Genomic DNA, 18,761 nt, shown 5'->3' on the forward strand with positions numbered 1-18,761 from the left:
CAGAAGACATCGCGTGCAAAACTGACTAAGAATATGATATGGTACAATAATGTTAGCATGTCATACAAAGAACGAGTACCATTCACAAGGTGAAGTGCACACAATCTATCAACCACATGCGATTTTTTCTTTTTCAGTCTAAAGGCATTTGCATTTAAATCAGAGACAGATACGGTCCAGTCCGGAAAACTCAAGTTTGATTGCACAAATTCAAGCTATTTGCTATATGGTATAGCTATACTGGGTTTCGGGGCACTAAATTCACTCGTAAAGTAAGCTCGCCAGTCATTTGGATGACTAGGCATGACTTAGGCGTATTTGTGCGATCTCTCATCTGATCTTTCCATAAACGACTAAAATCATTAATTATTCTCTCAGTAAAGTCTTTTTTCACATTCGTACGATGCTGCTTGATGGCTTTCTAAAATTTACGTTTTGTTTGTACACGGAGACAATTCAACACACCGGATTTAGGACGACCACTTTTCCTCCACACTGAGAACCAGAACTTAACATCCTGACTTGCTTTCACTAGCTCTTGATTCTTTGAGAATCCGGGGATTTCAGTACTTTTACGAATTTTCCTAACGATAATACCAGTCGTTTAGTTTCCTGGATATTCCTTTGCAAGTTGGCTTGTAGTAGACTAAATGGCACGCTGATCTTCTGAAGCGTCGTATCAAGAGCTGTCCGATAAAGCAGAAAGTCGGTATTTGACGAATCTTTTATTTCATGCCACTATCAAGTACTTTCGGCCTTTGGGATACATAGGTTAACATATGCTTCTATTGGGATGCGGTCGGCGGAGTAACTTTCAATTAGCACTCTCAATGTGCCACTCACGTTTGGTGTACATGCGACATGGTCTATATTTGAGACTGAGCCACTAGTACGTACAAACGCGAAATCTTTATTTTTTGGGAGCACACTATACTGACTTTCAAGTGCACTTGGGATGAGCTGGGACCGAGGAGACGAGTCTTCGACTAGATTGCAGTTGTAGTATCCAATTATAACGCATTCCAGTTTACCAAACATAGTTGTCTTGAGGGCACTTTGCAAGAGCTCATACAACTTTTAAGAATCGGTTATCCGATTCTTCGTCACTGTAGTTTGTAGGACGTAGATATTGACAATCACAAGGTTCCCAACCCCTTATAGCCATAAAGTTTCAGCTGCAAGAAGACTCTCGGAATCCACGGCAGAAGTACATACGATCACTAGACCACCAGAAGGCCTCCCACGTTGACGATACGTGACTGGTACAAAATAAAATGTATGATTGTGTGAAAACTTGGTAAGACTGAGGCTATTATTTGTTAGCAAATATTTTTGGGTGCACAAAATATCGCTACACCAACATAGTTCTTCAATTTCGGGGATTTTGCATAACACACCTCTATTCATATTCCAAGATACAATCCAAGTATTCTGTTCATTCATCAGAGCGTTTTGTGTTCTAATTTGCTTTTTCGTCTCAGGGCATTGAAATGACTGAAATGTATGCAGTTTATGTGACTAGTCTGCCTCAACACTATGGTAAAATAAATGGTAACTTGTATGGTAAAATATAGTAAAACAAATGAAGTGGGATGTACGTAGGAATTTATTTTGGGGTCCCAAATTAGAAAAAGACAAAAAACAGAACAGCTGTTTCACCCAGCCTGTTGCTGGTTACAAGCATTAAAACAAACCATAAAAAATAGATATTTCAGGAGAAGGAACAAGAGACTCAGGCCTATAGACCCGTCTTTTTGCGGATGTGAGTTTGTATAAATAGCGTTGAATCTTTATCCATGGAAAAGAATATATTGTAAAGATTAGAATAATACAAAGTTGTAGAATAAAATTGTAATTGGTCTTTCTCAAAGAAAGAAAAGAGTTAAATATAGAATTTTTACCCAAGCGGAGCTGTGTTCCATAAGGGTAACTGATTGTCTAGGTAAATTATTTGTTATTTTCACCGTTGTGGAATGGGTGAATGCGATATTCCGTTTTTTAAGATTGTCAGGGCACCAGTCCTGTATCTCAAATCGTAAGCTGTACGAAAAATGTGGTTCGATACCACTTTCTTGGCCTACAATGAGAGAAAGGTTGAGATGGCTAGAACACATTCTGCAGATGAAGGATGACAGATTGCCAAAGATTTTCCATGTTGGCCAATCGTCTAGGGCCAAAAGAAAAGCAGGTCGTTCCCAAATAGGGCAAAGTATGTCGCAAGGAAAGCTTAACAGAAATGGGTACTCTCAGAAATGGGAGGGTCTGAAGAGTGGGGCTTTGAATAGATCGAGATGGAGGAAAAGTGTGCGTAGCTATGTTGGCTTAGGCAGCTTGGTGCTGCAATGGGTTGTTAGTAGTTGTAGTAGTCGTCCCTGATGAGGCCATGTACATATTGAATAAAGTTAAAAAACGCTTTTGCTCTAGGATTCTTATGGTAATCTATTAAAAAAACTTACATAAATACATAACATTTATGCTAATAGACCAAAAAGGAATATAACTAGACCTACGTTGCCCAGGCAACGTGAAGTGTTGCGACAACCTTTGTCCGGCTTCGCCGACTAAAGTGCTGCGAGAGCAACACTTTGGTTTTGTTTCTTCACTACCAATCAGTAACCACATGATGAAAGACTATTCCTCAGCGTTGAAAGAAACAACAACAAAATAGTATCGAATGAAGGGACTAAATTGACTTTGTAGCCAGTTGAACTTTATCCTTGTCAATCGTAAACATCGTGACGGATAAAAACTTGGAACAATATCCTACATAATCTAGTTGGTATTATAAAGCTATCCCTAACTTTTCAGGATGAAAATACCATAGATGACATTCTATTAATTATTGCGAAACTATCTCATTGTTTTACATTCTCCTTTATGCTTGTTTCTTCACTATCCGTTAAATGATGAAGTTGTCAGCCTATCAAAGTTTTTAAAATGGTATATTCATACAAGAACGCAATCAGCTATCACATGACCAACGGCTATTCCTCAGCGTTGAAAAAACAACAACTACAAAGTAATATCGAAAGAAGGGACTAAATTGACTTTGCAGCCAGTTGAACTTTATCCTTTTCAATCGTAGACATCGTGACGGACGAAAACTTGGAACAACATCTTATATAATCTAGTTGGTATTATAGAGCTATCCGTAACTTTTCAGGATTAAAATACCGTAGGTGACACTAATTATTACGAAACTACCTGATTGTTTTACGTTATCGTTTGTAGGCTACCCGTTGCGTTAACACTTAATTCTGTCAGATTTAAAGAGATCGAATACAATGTGCACCAATTTGCACAAATTTCCTGCCCAAAGTGAACAGATTGTTACTTACAAGTCCCTCTCCCGTGATAGACATCAAGTTCACGGGATACAAATAAATGGGTACACCAACTAGCAAAACTTGCAAGCCCCTCATCGCTGAAGATGATTGTAGCCCAACAGTCGATTATTGCTTACAAGTCCCCAGCATGTCTTACCACTGGAACTAAATTGGTTTAACCATTAAATACACCAGAAACAAATAAAAGGTACACCAACTAACAAAAGTGGCGAAAATCCCTCCTTGCCGAAGATGATTATGAGCTAACAGCCGTTTCTCGCCCAAAGTGAACCGATTCTTACTTCTAAGTCCCTCTCCCGTGATAGGCATCAAGTTCACCGGAAACAAATTAATGGGTACACCAACTAGCATAGTTGCAAACCCCTCATCGCTGAAGTTGACTGTAGCCTAAGAGCAGATTATTACTTACAAGTCCCCTACACGTCTTACCACAGGTACCAAATTGACTTTACCATCAAATACACTGGAAACAAATAATAGATACACCAACTAGAAAAAGTTGTAAACCCCTCATCGCTGAAGATGACTGTACCCTAACAGCAGATTATTACTTACAAGTCCCCTACATGTCTTACCACTGGAACCAAATTGGTTTTACCATCAAATACACTGGAAACAAATAATAGATACACCAACTAGCAAAAGTTATTAACCCCTCATTGCCGAATGTGATTATTACCTAACAGCCGACTGTTGCTTACAAGTCCTCTATATGTCTCATAATTTGCATCGGCCAAGATTTTGTTTTAGTGTGTACCTTACTACTGAAGTTGTCAACCCCTTGAAACTTTCAAACCGGTATACCTCATGAGGGAATTTTTGTACCAAAAATGGATGTCATATACTTTGATCAGCTCATCAAGAGCTATCGATTGCCGTCGAAAAAAATTCCATCTGTCTCAGTTCAAAAGTTGATTTTTTTTTTGCCGTAGGCCAACTTTCTAACGTCACCACTTAGACAGGAGCAAAGGATAAGCTCCAATTTCTTTAGCAATGAGAGAACTCTTAAAGTTTATTAGGCACATCTGATACCATTTCTCTACCGCAATCCCAAGTCCAAAAAACCGAATGATAAACTCAGCTGAAATCACGAACAGAAATGGGTAGAAACAATAGATGGCAGTACTTTCGGACCCGTGGGAAAATGCGACATTTTGCTTCTGTAAATTATTCTATATATCGCTTAAAGAAGATATATTGGCTGTGGGGCCGGGTAACTGCCGCATATATTTAACACTTATAGGTTTTAGTCCATCTTCAATTTGAAAGTGGTGCCTGCCTGCTTGCCTGCTAGAACGGAGCTTTCCACTCGAAAGCAGAAACATGGTTTGATGAAACGAAAGCTTGGCTGCACAGCTTCAGTTACTTCTCTCTGACATAGGCTATATAACTCCACTTCACTTCGCACACCATAGGCTCTGACTTGTGGACAAGCCAAAACCATCCTTTTCGGCCCCAGGCAAGAGTTCTGCGGAGCTTTCCAAAATGTAATGTCATATTCATCAAGCCGGCCTGAGGTCCACGCTTTCCGTAAAAACCGCACAGGTTAGGCCCTTACCAGTTTCCAGGAATAAGCTGAGATCAGCGGAATAGGAAAAAAAAAAAAAAAAAACGGGACAAAACCAATTCTCGCAACACAATTCTTCCGAAACAAGAAAGAGAATCATAATCTTACCTGAAGATACCGTTGAACAGACGAATTTGCAATAACTTCTTTTTGTTCATTCTCGATCAGAACATCAAGGAGCTGCACATGCTGTCGGTCTGTCGCTGTTAGCAGCCTCGAAGCACCTTCACTACTAGCTGCAACTGCTAATAAATCAGAAGCCATTAGCTCACATTTCTTTGAAGCTTGTAGAAGTTCGCGTGATCTTTCCTTTTCCTTTAAGCGACAAAATGAAATGTTAAAATTTTTATTGTAGGTGGGTAATCATAGAGGTGTTTTTGATAGGCTGAAGCTTGAATTTACACCATACATGACGTTAAACGATTTGGTGCCGTTTTTTCAAAGCACCGAACACCGGAAGTGGACAAATTCTGAGTGCTTAAAATTAGTAATATTTAGGTATTTGGGAGACGTAACTAAAATCTGGTTTATGGTGAGCTTGTTGCCAGATATCATTTATCTGGAACGCTATACATCTTACAGTTTATGGCTAAAGAAAAAACTCTTAAAAGATTCTTCCCTTGTTTCATCAAAACACGATTATGTAGTTTGTGTTTTATTAATATTTTTTGCATAAAAGGGAATACATGTATTTTATGGGGATTTTATATGCTTCAAATGTAATAGACTCTTATAGTTTGTAGTCCATGAGAACACAATGGTAATTGGATATTTTTCTGTCAACACACATTTCGATGAACAAAAATTGTTGGAAGAAATTGACGAAATTTTGCAATCGATTAGATTCTTCATTGTCATGCAAATGCCACATCCCACTGGCCTGGTTTGGTAAGTTATAAGTTGTCTTGTGACCGTCTAAATCAAAAGGGTATTTAAAACACACCCTTTTAAATGAACTGTGCTCAACTCACTTTCCCATGTATAATTTGGGTCTTAAAATAGTTCAAAACTTCGAATTATTTATTTTACAAAACATTAAAACACAAATAGAATTTTGAAGTTTGATGTCAGAATTGTTTGAAGGCTAGATATAAACGTTCAAACAAACAATTATTCATCATTAACAATAAGATAACCAAAAATCCAGTTTTCAGTTTTTTGCTCTCCAGTAAAACTTATAATCTTTAACATGCTACTACTACTTCTACTGCTAAAAACTCGCTACCACACCTAAATGAAGCCAACACAGATACGCATGCTCCTTCTTCCTTGTCTAGTCGTATCCCTCTGAAGAAGTCTAAATTTTCGTTAAATCCTTCCTTACAACCTCCTCCCACCCATTAGTAAATAAATTACTTTTCATTAAGCCCTAGAGGGTTGACTGAAAAGAACGATATTTGGCAATCTGTCATCCTTCATCTGCGGAGTCTGTCCTACCACTCTCAGCTTTTCTCTCATTATAGCTCTAGAAAGCGAGATAGAGTCGCCTTTTTTTGTACAAAATAATGTTTCAAATATAGTTGGTCAGAGGAGTACTCAAAAGGATCAGTAGACAATTACCATGGAAAATACATACCGAATCGTTCTCCGTCTTTTGGAGCGCCCTCATTGCAGAAACATATTTAACATCTGTCATCACTGTAGCTTTCAATATTCAAATCTTGGTTCTCAGACTTACTTTCATACTCTCCCAAAAAATTTTCAACTGTTCGAAAATAACATGGGCCTTGGCTATTCTAATTTTAGTATTTTCGCTGCATCTACCGTCTTTACTAATAATTCCAAATTTGGAAGTGAATCTATCCATTTGATCGATCTTCCCGTTACCCAACATCCCCTTTTTATCTCCACTTATTCCCAGTTAAAGCGAAACTATCTTCTTCACACTAATTTTTAAGCCTATTCTTGGGCCCTGAACGCTCAACACCTCCCTCAAAACATAAAATAATTCTTTTCATTAACACATACATCTAAGAGACTCAAACCATCAACATAATCTAAGTCTAGTAGAGTTTTACGTTTACATTTGATTCCAGTGCTATCCCATAGCCTCTTTTAGGCTCCTTATGACAGAGTCCATAAAAATGTGCCATATAAACAGGGATCAAACACAACCCTGCTTACCTCCTGATTCAGCACGAGAGTAGAATAGCATTTCCAATTTTTACGTTGTGGCACCTTTTCAGAGCCTTTCTGAGGCGTACGAAAGTCAATGAAGTCGTACTTGACTCATATGTTCATTAACTAATATCAAATCTCAATATAGCGTTCAACGCACTTCTAAAACTGTTGTCTCAAACCCATTCTGAATTATAAGAATGCTATTAAATAGGTACCTGACTAGTACATATATTAAATGATAGTAAATATTGATATTTCTGGCTTAGAGACTCCCTATTTCTGATATGCGAACAATCAGAACAACAGAAAACATCAGAAAATGTTTATTTGCTGGAGAATTGTGCCTAGAGGTGGAAAAATTGTAAAAGGTGGAAGGGAAAGCTCTAAAAGGATGTTTTGCGTTCAGTTAGGGGGCCGACAATAGATAGTGTTAAAAATTGGGTTTGGCTTATCTATAGGCCTCACAAACACACTGAAAACGGCAAGGAGCGCTAAAATAAAATTCACTTTTTAGATTCCTACGTTTTCTTTCCAAATTCTCTGAACAAATTGATTCAAGTGCAGAAAACGGACCATTTCATCAGTTTTTCCCCTTCTCAAGCAACGTTTTCCAAATGATGATAAACTTATGACTTTCTAATGGTTAAAAGCATTTATTCTTATGAACACTACAACTCCATGTCAAGGTTGGTCCAGGAAAATGATCCCTCCATAGAATCGTCTTATGATTCTTTTCACGATCGTCAGTGCACACTCAATGAATACAACTTCGCTAAAATGGTATGGGCAAAGTGTGGGTGTAAAAATGGTGCCGAGAACTACAAGTTGTATTTATCATGCTATTTGCTCATACTGTCGGATATTGTCTTTAATAACACACATAAGATTGGCTAAGAATTTAGGCTAGATCTGAGCTACTGTCTATCCACACTGAATCTCGCCAATCCAAAGGTCTGAGCCTAGTTAAATAGTGGCGGGTTAGTTTAATAGAATGTGAAGCTTTATATCTACGAAATGTATATTTGAATATTACAAATATAATTAAAAACTCAGCAATTTATTTGCCATATAAAATCAAAAACATAAAAATCGGAAATGGATTTGTTTTTCTTTTTTAAAAGTTTAATATTCTGTTCCAAAATGAATAAGGACAAACACCAAAAACAAGAAGAACAATAGGGAATATTTTAAGACAGTGGGAAACAAATTAGAATGAATATTTCGGCCCTATGTCCAAGGGCCGTCCTGAGCAATACAAATAAGAAAAATCAACTTACGAGAGGATAAAATCAATAAAACTAAAATGAAAAATTTTTCAAAACAGTCCCAGCATCCTTAACTCAGCGAATTTATTTTTCAAGACTGAAAAATAAATTGTTATGAAACGAGGCAATTCAATAAAATGAAAGAAAATGATTTAAAAACAGGTTTTTAATGCCAGCCTAGCTTTTTTCGCTGCTGATCTTATAGATCTATTTGTGACAGGTTCTGTGTTAATATCTATTGGTTTTTTAAAATATTTTGTAAGGTCATTTTTAATTAAATTTGTGTATAAAGCATTCAGTGAATATTCTCCTAAATCCCTATTTAAGGAAATATTATTGTTAATCTTAATCTTAAGTCTGATTTCAATTGCTTCTCGAACTACTTGCTTTATGCCTAGATCATTGCTAATAATGGCGGATTATTCAAAAAGTATTTTGTGGCTAGGATTCTCGAAAACATGGCTACTTAAAGCAGAATCAAAAGAAACAAAAGTAATACTATTAGAATTCACAGCTTTGGTGATATCATCTTTATGTTTTTGTAGGCGTTTCTCGAAATTCTGGTGGGTTCTCCCTACATAGAATTTGCCACAGTCGCATGGTATTTGATAGACACCTTTTTGGCGAGTAACTGGAGTCTTATCTTTACCAGAATTTAGGAGATTTATGATTTTCAAATTATTGGTAAATACAACATACAGATTATTTTGTGTGCATACTTTTTTAAGATTTCTAGTGATTTTGGGATACATGGGAGGTAAATTATGTTTTGGGGCTTATCGGAATTTTCCCATGGTAAATTATCGTTGATTTTATGGGAGTGTCTTTTCACTCTACGGTTAATTGTATTATTAATAAATAAAAAAGGATACCCATTTCCAAAAAGTATGTCCCTGATAAAGTCTAGTTCAGCTGTGATGTAGGAATCAGAAAGAATATCCAGGGCACGTTAGGTCTTCGTCGTTATGAATAAGGATAAAAATACTATTTGAAGCACTGTAATTTGTTTTCGGTTTAAAGTACAATTTTTCTACCTTTTCGCTCGGTAAAATTAATGTCAGTGCTTCAGTACCCGGATCAGACCTCAATAGATCTAAAGTTGAGATGACACCTTTTAATTCCAGTACCCAAGTACATTGAACGTATCGAAACGTAGGATTGTCCTTGCTAATTTTGGTGCTCGGGAATATCAAAACGGTATAGTAGATAACTTGAGAGTACATTCCATGAGTAGCATTGGGACCAGTGCTTGTAAAAACCATTTCACTAAAATAGGGAATTAATATTTGTTGATATACTGCCTCCAACCCCCTCCCTAAGAAAAATAAAGTGTAGTGTTAGACCAATGAATAATTTATGACATCTAGAAAATATTGGTGGGGCTCTAACCGAGAACGATGGCAGTAAAAACAAAAATTTACAGGGGCCCCATCCCTCGGGATAATCACACCAATTGGAAAGAGGGTTGAAAAATGCACTTCATCGTTATCTTTATTTATCAGAAAAAATGAAAAAGTTCCTAATAAGTATTTAGAAAAATATATTTTTCTACCTGCCCCCCCCCTTCTTCTGCAATTTCGCGAATTGGTGCCACCGGTTAAGACCAAACTAAAGAGCTGTCGGGACCGAAGTCCCAGACACTGGAAATACGAAGCTGCTTATAGTTCGTTAAAACGAACTGTTTGATTCATGTAGCATTCTTTCTACCCTTCTTTTCCTTAGCAATGGAGTAAGTCTGATTTCAAATGATTGAACGTTAAATGAAATAAAAGTGGTCTGATGTCATTGATAAAGCATTCTGGAATCTATTCCATGGACGGATTGTTAGTCAACACCTCCAAAATTGGAAGAATCAATGGAGAACACGAGGAAATTTAGAGGGGCACCAATTGGGGATTAAATATGAAAAGTACCGTTTTCTGGGATTGTCATTGGGAAAAAATAGCCCACCCGTATATTTTGATGCATACTGTTTTTGTGCCATAAAAAACTTTTCACTGCCTACTTTTTTGTGAATTGGTAACCCCAAGGAAACTCCTAAAATTATTAAAAAGGGGCCTACCAAGGTTACTTAACCAATTGGGAAGGAAAGAGCCGTCGAAACCTCATTCCACACGCTACATCACTCAGTCATTCTTATGCAAAAAAACCCTTAAAGCAAATAGGAGGGAAAGGGCATAAGCTGATTTACATAATATAGATAATTTTACAACTTTCTTTTCATAATTTTAATCTCTTACTTGTTTTGCAACCCCTTCAGTTATGCCAATCGGGAACCTTGCCCTCTCTTGCCTCTCCCCTCTGTGCAAAATCTAAGACGCGCTGTTAAAATAAAAATTCGTGAGCATGTCAGGAGAACAGCTCCTCATGCCATCAGGAATGGCTAATGTATTTAGGCAAAGCACTGTGTCTGAGTCCCTTCCATGTCAAATAAAATATGTATTTGACGAATACGTCATAGTTGTTAAATATATGAAAACCAATGTGAGAAGCCGTAGTCCGTTCAAGAAAGTTTGTGGGGAGATGACTATCCAATTTTCCATTTTCCATTTCCACAGAGAACTGAGGTGATGGTCACTAGAAAAGCTATGACACATTTATATAACTTGAGCCTTGAAACTGAATTTATATTGAAAATTTCTCTCTTTAGTCAAGTGCGAAAAGACATCGAGTGGAATCAAGGGCTTGATCCTCATTCAATATCTTTTCAGCGGCAAATAAAGTCAACTTTGAGCCACAAAACAGAATAATAGCTGTTTTTAAGATATCTAAATAAATAGAATCGATGATAAAAAAAAGTAGGAGTTTTTGAATTTATGTATTGAACAAAATAGAATTGGAGCTTTTGAAACCTTTACCGCTTCTTTTCTCAGAATAAGCTTTAATTCTCCATGGAAGTGAAAGAGCAAATAATAATTTAGCTAAAAAAAGACAGGAAGTAGTGACAATAACTGGATCACCAATCTTTTCAGTGAAAATTTCTTCGAAGCAGCCGAAGGAATATCAGTCTCTCAGCAAAGAAAACTGAGTGAGGTTTTTACTGATTTTCTTTACAGAACAATTTTCAAACACATGTCATCAATTTTTGGATGGTGATAGGAAAGGAAAACCAAGATCTCAAAGGTATTACAATCAAGAGTCTGTAGAAGGAGCCTTTTCGTCCTATATCAAACACTTCATGGTAACGAACTCTGAGGAAGGAGCGATGCAGCTCGATAGTAACAAATAGATATATCAAAAGAATCGACTTATTATGCTGATTCCAAAAATATAAGATTCATAAAGTTTAGTGGTACCCATCAAAAGCTACGAAAAAGCCGGTGAAAATCTGCCTGATTTTCGAAAAAGGAAGGAAACGGCATCTAAAAGTTAAGGAATTTTAATGAAAATCACACCATAAGATTCTACGTATCCGACAATTCTATCGTAGAAGTTTCAAGCTCCCATCTACAAAACTGTGAAATTTAGTCTTTTTTTGCCGAAAGAAAGATCATGGATAAATGCTTATTTATTATTATTTTTTCCCCAGGGGTTGTCGTATCGAATCAATAGTCCTAGAATACGGGGAAAGGGCTTATTAGAACAAAAATTGAAAATTCTAGTACCCTTTTTTAAGTAGCCAAAAAGATTGGAAGGCAGCTTGTTCCCCTGCCATCCCTTTCTTGCTCAAAGTTGTTCAGTCAAAATTTTGAAATAGCCATTTTGTTCAAAATAGTTAAAATGTCCAGTATATATGCTTTTGGGGATAATTTGACCCTCCACAGGCCCTAGGGAAAGGTCTGTAAGTCATGAAACTTGCCCATTGTTTACGTATAGTATTTGTCATTGGGAAGCATAAAGGCATTTTTTTGGCGGGGGGAGGGGGGGGGAAGAATTGTCCGATGGAGTAGTTTTTTAAGGAGATAATTTTTCATGGGAAGGGAAGTTTCGGGAAGGGGGCGAATTTTCCAGGGGGAAAATTACACTGGGGGAATTTGCCAGGATTTATATTCGAATTTGTTTTATTTTTCTTACTTTCTCTTTGCTGAATCAATTTTACAAATGGAGATACTAAGGGAAATTTTCCGGGGGAAAAGTTTACTGGACTGGAATTTTCTAGAATATCTTTTTGTGGGGGGGGGGGGTATTTTCACCAAAAAAACTTCAATGGGGGAGTTTCTCATGGGATAAATTCTTCAAAGGGAACTTTCTGCAGGTGCAACTTTCTAGTATGAGGCACGGTGGGGGGTTTTTCCGGGAAAACTTTTCCCTGGAGGAGGGAACTTCAGGCCTGGTTTTGAATCTTATCAAATAGAAGTATTCTAAGAAACATTTTTCACCCGAAATCTTCCGGGGGTAATTTTCAGCTAGAATGGAGTTGTTTGGGGGAAATTATTCAGGCAGGGGGGTATTTTTACGCGAGAAAAACTTTCAATGGAGGGATTTTCCATAGGGGAGAAGGAATTTTCGATGAAGAGGGAGCTGGATTTTCCGGCATTATTTGAAAACGTCAAGAAATTAAATAAAAACAAATTAAGTAACTCTTTGCGCTAAAGTTTGACTTTTTGTTCCAATTCTATTTTTCTAATTCTTTAAGAACGACTCTTGAAACACAAGGGCCGTTAAACTAGAGAAGTAAGCTTTTTTTAAAAGTTCTAAAAGAACTTTAGCGTAAAGAGCGACGTATTGAGGAGAGGGCAACCTTTTTTGTCCCCTCCCTACGCTCGTCCTTCAGCCCTTAAACATTAGCAAATGATAGTTAATAGATGTTTAAAATTTATTGCCCTTTCTAAATAGAAATCAGACAGATTTGTGTCCAATGACAGAAAGTTAAGTTTATTATAATTTAAACATAATTAAATATAATAAGATTAAAAAAAATTGATTAAGTTACAAAATATAATATTACAATTACTTGATTAAAAAAAATCATCAAGTCAATGATTCAAAAATCTGATAGCTTACCTTTGTTGAAATATTGGCAAGAATGTATGAAAGTTTAGCTGCAACATCTACTGGGGCAGGAGATTCTAATATAAATTCCTCGAGTGCCTTATACCCTTTTCCACACAGCATGAGGTTATACACGAACTAAAAGTAGGTCAAGCTGAGTTAAGACAAGAGCAAAAAAAAAAAATTATGAGTAAGCATTCATACAAGTAGTCACGATTCTTATAAGACCAGAGAAGAATTATAAGCCCGTTCCAATGCTGCAACTTCGAGCACACAAGTAGTTGATAAGTAATTTTTCAGATCAATTGAGCAAAATTCATCCACTTTTGCAACTTCTATAAATCTTAGCTAACGATAATAATTCAATAAGATTAAAAAAAAACATCTACTGCCAATAAATAACCAACAAAAAAATCACTAGTTTCAATAAATAAGAGACATTAAAAGTACACGATTGTGTAAAAATTATGAATAAGATTCATTAGATTAATATTGAATCCTTTTAATTTAAAGTATGAAATCATATTTAATTTGACATTACCGGTTTTACACAAAATGGCTGCCGATTTTGACCTTTTCAAGACTGTATGGACTTGAATTGATATAGGCTACCATAATATTAACACTCTTTTTGCGATTTTGAACTGTTTATTGTACTAGAAATCTTTTACTGGTATCTTTTTGGAAGGAGGAGAGGGGGCATTGAAATTCGCTGCTCGATATTACAGTGTGTGGAACATTTTCATGGACTTTTTTCTCCTAAGGGCACGGAATCAAATGGGAAAGTAATACTCTCATACAAATTAGATTTCCCCCTACATTGAGGGTTTGAGTGCCCTAGTTGAAAATATTAGCAAAATGAATCATGCTTTGGAGGTTTTGAGAGTTCAGAGTGCAAGAATAGAATTTAAAATTAATATTAACAATACCAAGTCACTGAGACCAGGAATAAATTAAAGGAAAAGCGATGATATTGGGTAACATCAATCAAGTAGATAACTTCATTTACCTGGATAGTATTATAAGTAAAGATGGTGGATTCTGCGAAGATGTTAAAGTAGAATAGCTAATTCTAAGAATGTCTTTTAACAGCTGAAAAAAGTTTGGAAGAATAGGTCTGAGATAAGTCTGAGAACCAAGACTAGAACATTGGAAGCCACAGCGATTACAATGGTCAACAATGGCTCTGAAACATGGGCGCTTCAAAAGACTAACCATATATCACAAAATAAGCTGTACAAAAATGTGGTTCAATCCCACTGTCTGGAGCTATAATAAGAGAAAGGCTCAGATGGCTAGGACATATTTTGCATCAAGGATAAACGATTGCCAAGGATTGTCCTTTCTGGCCATCCATCTAGGGCCAAACAAATAGAAGGTTGTCACCGAATGGGGCAGGAATAAGTCTTAAGAGAGGACTGGAGGGAAATCTAAACTTCTTAGGAAGGTGTAAAGAGGGAAGCTTTGAGTATATTGTGAGAGAAGAGGAGCTTAAATAGCTGTGTTGGCCTCAGGTGGTTTGGTGCTGAAGTGAGCCTTTGTTAGTAGTAGTAGTAGTATGTTCCGTATTGTCTCCTATTAGCAAAAATTGAAATAATCTGTTTGTCTGATCGATGGCACATACAAAGTACAATCTTCGTTAAAAAGAAAAGACGAGTGTAACCGAACTGTTATTCCTAAAATGGATATTGGAAACAGACATGAGAGTAAATTCAAGGGCCTTAATATAGATTTCATAAGAATTAGGGTTTGTGTTCCCTGTGTAATTTTTCAGCATGTAAATTTAATATTTCCAACGGTTTTACTGATTCAATATGAGACGGTATTTTTGCTACTATTCAACAACTAGATTTAGCTTTATTCATTTCCAAAATTATTCCTTTGAAATTTTCTTATTTAGGTTCAAAAATGCCTCATAATGGTGGAAAACATACGAGAAATAAAAAGATTTACCTGATATTTTTAATGTGATTTTAGATTATTTCCCAAAAGAAAAGTAAAAGTAATGACACATTTCTAGGTTACTAGATGAATAGACATGAACCTAAGGAATTCAATTATCTCAGTATCTTGTAATTTTAGTGCAGGTTAGATCTGTAGTCGTCGCAAGTTGTCGCAAAAATCCTATATTTCAAAAAGAAAATAAACATTAAGATCTACCAGCGGCAGAAATACTTCAATGCCACCTAGCAGAATGGGAAACGGCAAGTTTTTGTAAAATGTTACAATTTAGCTCATTAATAAAAGTCAAAATTTGTCTAAGCCCAGTAAATATGTATTAGGCAATTTGTTCTGCTTTTCAAACCGTGTTTTCTTTTAAAAAAAACACACAAAAGGCTTGGTTAGTACTCAAAATAGCTCTTTACAATTAACCTATTGATTTTTTGGGTAATTCTAGACGTTGTTGGTTGTTTTCTCCGAAAACTTTCTCTCCTCAGATTCTGTTCTTTTCAGCAAGGATACTGCGTATCGACCCAAATACATCTGGTACTTTCACATCGCAATTATTTCCATTTGTTTGATGGTGGCCAAAAATTGACAGAATCAAGTGTTAAAGAAACATAATACCCTACAAAACTTCTTCCATTGCACACAGAAAGCCTAGACTCATTCTTCCTTTTCATATTACCTTATTTTTAATTCCAACGACACTAAACAAGTAAAAACTCTTCATTTAAAAGCATTTTTTTTCCTTTGCCCCCTGTTCAAAGGTGGATCTAAAGCAAAATCTTGCGGGGAGCCCAATATGAAAAGAGCACCAATAATTGAACAAATTGACAAGTTTATTTAAAAAAGGGTCAAAAAAGAGAGAAAAAAAACAAATGAGGGTGTTGAAAAATTCTCGGGGGCCTGTGGTACCTCCTCCCACTGGATCTGCCCCTAACCCTGTTAAGAAAGAATATAGCTCATAAGTTTGAGATTCCAGATGCAACGACAAGCTTGACCATGCTCCACAGAAAACTGCCAGTTACAGAATATTTCTGATTTTCACAACGTCATAATTTAGTTTGTTTATCCTATTATTGAAGTGTGCTATTGAAGTTTCTCTTATTCCATTTCCTTTTAGTCACTTTTTAGTTCATTTCTTTATTACTCCACGTGTGTCATCAACTTTTATATGATGTTGTTTAATAATCAACTATTGTACTAAAGTAAGAGGTGACATTAAGACTTGCAAGAAAAGAACGTGTCCTAGATATAAGGGGAACTGCTATGCTTCAAACATTTTTAATTGGAAGTTTTGCTTTACTAAAAGCACAATATATTTCGACGATTTTGTTGAAAAACTAAATGACGATATTCTTGGTATATCATAAATATATTTTTTTCTGAAAAAAATGATTTTGAAATTAAAATTTTTTTTTTAATGTTTTTAAAACTCAAAACTCAAATAAATATTTGTTGTGTTCTAATAAGCTAAAATAATAATTACAGTAATCTGATAATCTAAAAAATTCTAATAGCTGTTTTATTGGCAAAGTTAACTTTAGTATGAAAAGCAGGGGCTGACAATTCACAAATATGGGGTGCTTTTGGATCAGTTTAGGCTTTAATGTTACTTTAGACTTATATGTGAAAAAAACTTACTTTTGCTGAATCAATTACTATCAGCTTCAAATTAGCTCCCCTTGATCAAAAAAGGTTGTTTATACACTCAACTCCCCACCTTAAACAAAAAATTATGCCCCAAAATGTGAATATATGCTTGCTACATTCCAAATTTTATTCCTAGGGACATACGGACACCCACGAGATACAGAGACAGTGAGATAGAGATAGACGTGAGAGTGAGATAGCGAGTGGTAATTATTGCCTATCAAATTGAAAATGTTTGCCAAAACTAAAGTAAATTCGGAATAAATCTCCGTTAATAGCGACACAAAGAACCTTCCATAAAAATTATAAATTCCCCCTCGCCTATGAAAAATCCTGTAAGCTTCCATAAAGAGTTCATTGTGCAGTTTTAAACGCAAGTGTCAACCCATCGCCAAAATCTTTCAAATCAAGATATTTAAATACTATTAATGTCAATGCCACATGGACCCTTAGTGATGTAATTACATAAAAATATAAAAGATTGTGCATGCGATTGTTACTACGACAAAAATAAAGTATCACACTTGTCTGACGAAATCTGTTGCTCAAGAATCTATTCAAATATTCCTAATAAAAAAATCACATGGAAATACCTTTTTATCGTCGATTAATAAGTAGGGATCATGTTCTTTTTTTAACAGTATACTAACAACGGTGGCATGTGCTTCACTTACGGCATACCAGAGAGGTATTCGTCCTCGAAACGTTCTTGCTCTTGCAGACGCACCACTATCAAGTAATAAGCGAACTGTTTGCTCGTGACCGGCATTGGCAGCAAGATGCAGAGGGGTCCATCCTTCCTTTAAAAAAATAACGGTAATTTAAGTGATGTTGAAGAATATCTTGTTGAAATACGATTTAAAGTCGAGCAACTTTAACGCAGCACTTTTCGCCCATTGACAAATTCCTTTACCTGTATCTTATTTCATTCTAAGACGCCTAGAAATTTCTTGCTTTTATAGGAAATATTATAACTTCTTCTCTTGCTTGCACACGCGATTGAAAATCTGACATTATCAGATACGGAAGTTATTTCTCGTTTCACTGTCAAATAAAAGGATTTGTCCCCATTGAACTGTTATTTGTACGTCATGAAAGAACAGTGTGGTCTTCAAAGATACCTAAGCTTCTTAAGCTGCAGAACCTCTTAAGCTGTCTTCAAGTTCCCAGGATGTACAAATATAAAAAAGAAAAAGAAGAATGCCAAAAAGAGAAACATAAATGACAAATAGACGGTATGACAAATTATTACAGATTATACCAATACAGTAGATTATAACAGATTACGAAATATAGAAAGAAGAAGGCCAAAAAGGGGCAAAAAAAAATTGGAATCGTCTTCATCCTTACGCTGAATATCAAACATCAAAGCGAGTAACATTCATCTATCGAGGGTTTTCCTTCTGTGTGTCTTCAAAAATTGATCTTTATTTCATGTAATCATCACTAAAAGACAACGATAGAGAGAACAAGTTTCATTTCCTGATTTATATTTAACACTTTTTGTGCACAAGGTAGGTCTGAAAATATTTACTGGAGGATTTTTCTTGCATCAATGATACCTTAAAGGTCATCAGTCGATTGAAAGAGCTAAGCTTGTGTGATTGTCATTGATGCAAATGCTTAAAACCTTTGTAATTGGGGCTTTAGAACTATTCTGTCGTTCATTCTCTTTCATATCTAGCCTTCTCTTCGTCCCATAATTTTTATATCTCAGCGGAACAACGACTACTTGGAGAAGGATCATACGGTTATGGGCATTACCGTAGGCTCAAAATTCACAAAATGCGTATAAGTGACCCTTAGGTTTTTTAAGTTTTTAACATTCGCCTGTGATCTTAAAAATAGAATTTAAATTGTGCATGTTGATTAAGCCTCTTGTCTTCTCACTACTTGAAATCACCAAGATTGTATAGAAAATTTTGCAAAAAG

At 35.9% G+C, this 18,761-nt stretch overlaps 1 protein-coding gene across 1 annotated transcript in view; it reads right to left on the reverse strand.

Moving 5' to 3' along the window:
- The window catches only part of LOC136035049 (uncharacterized), a 262,359-nt gene that overhangs the window by 42,771 nt on the left and 200,827 nt on the right, over positions 1-18,761 (reverse strand). The window contains exons 27-29 of the mRNA XM_065716648.1: positions 17,423-17,629; positions 13,245-13,370; positions 5,023-5,229 (exon numbers count right to left, since the gene is read on the reverse strand). Coding sequence (XP_065572720.1) covers positions 5,023-5,229; positions 13,245-13,370; positions 17,423-17,629 — 540 coding nt within the window. The remainder of the gene's footprint in view (positions 1-5,022; positions 5,230-13,244; positions 13,371-17,422; positions 17,630-18,761) is intronic.

Source organism: Artemia franciscana, chromosome 2, assembly GCF_032884065.1.
Source record: "Artemia franciscana chromosome 2, ASM3288406v1, whole genome shotgun sequence".
Lineage (NCBI taxonomy): Eukaryota > Metazoa > Arthropoda > Branchiopoda > Anostraca > Artemiidae > Artemia > Artemia franciscana.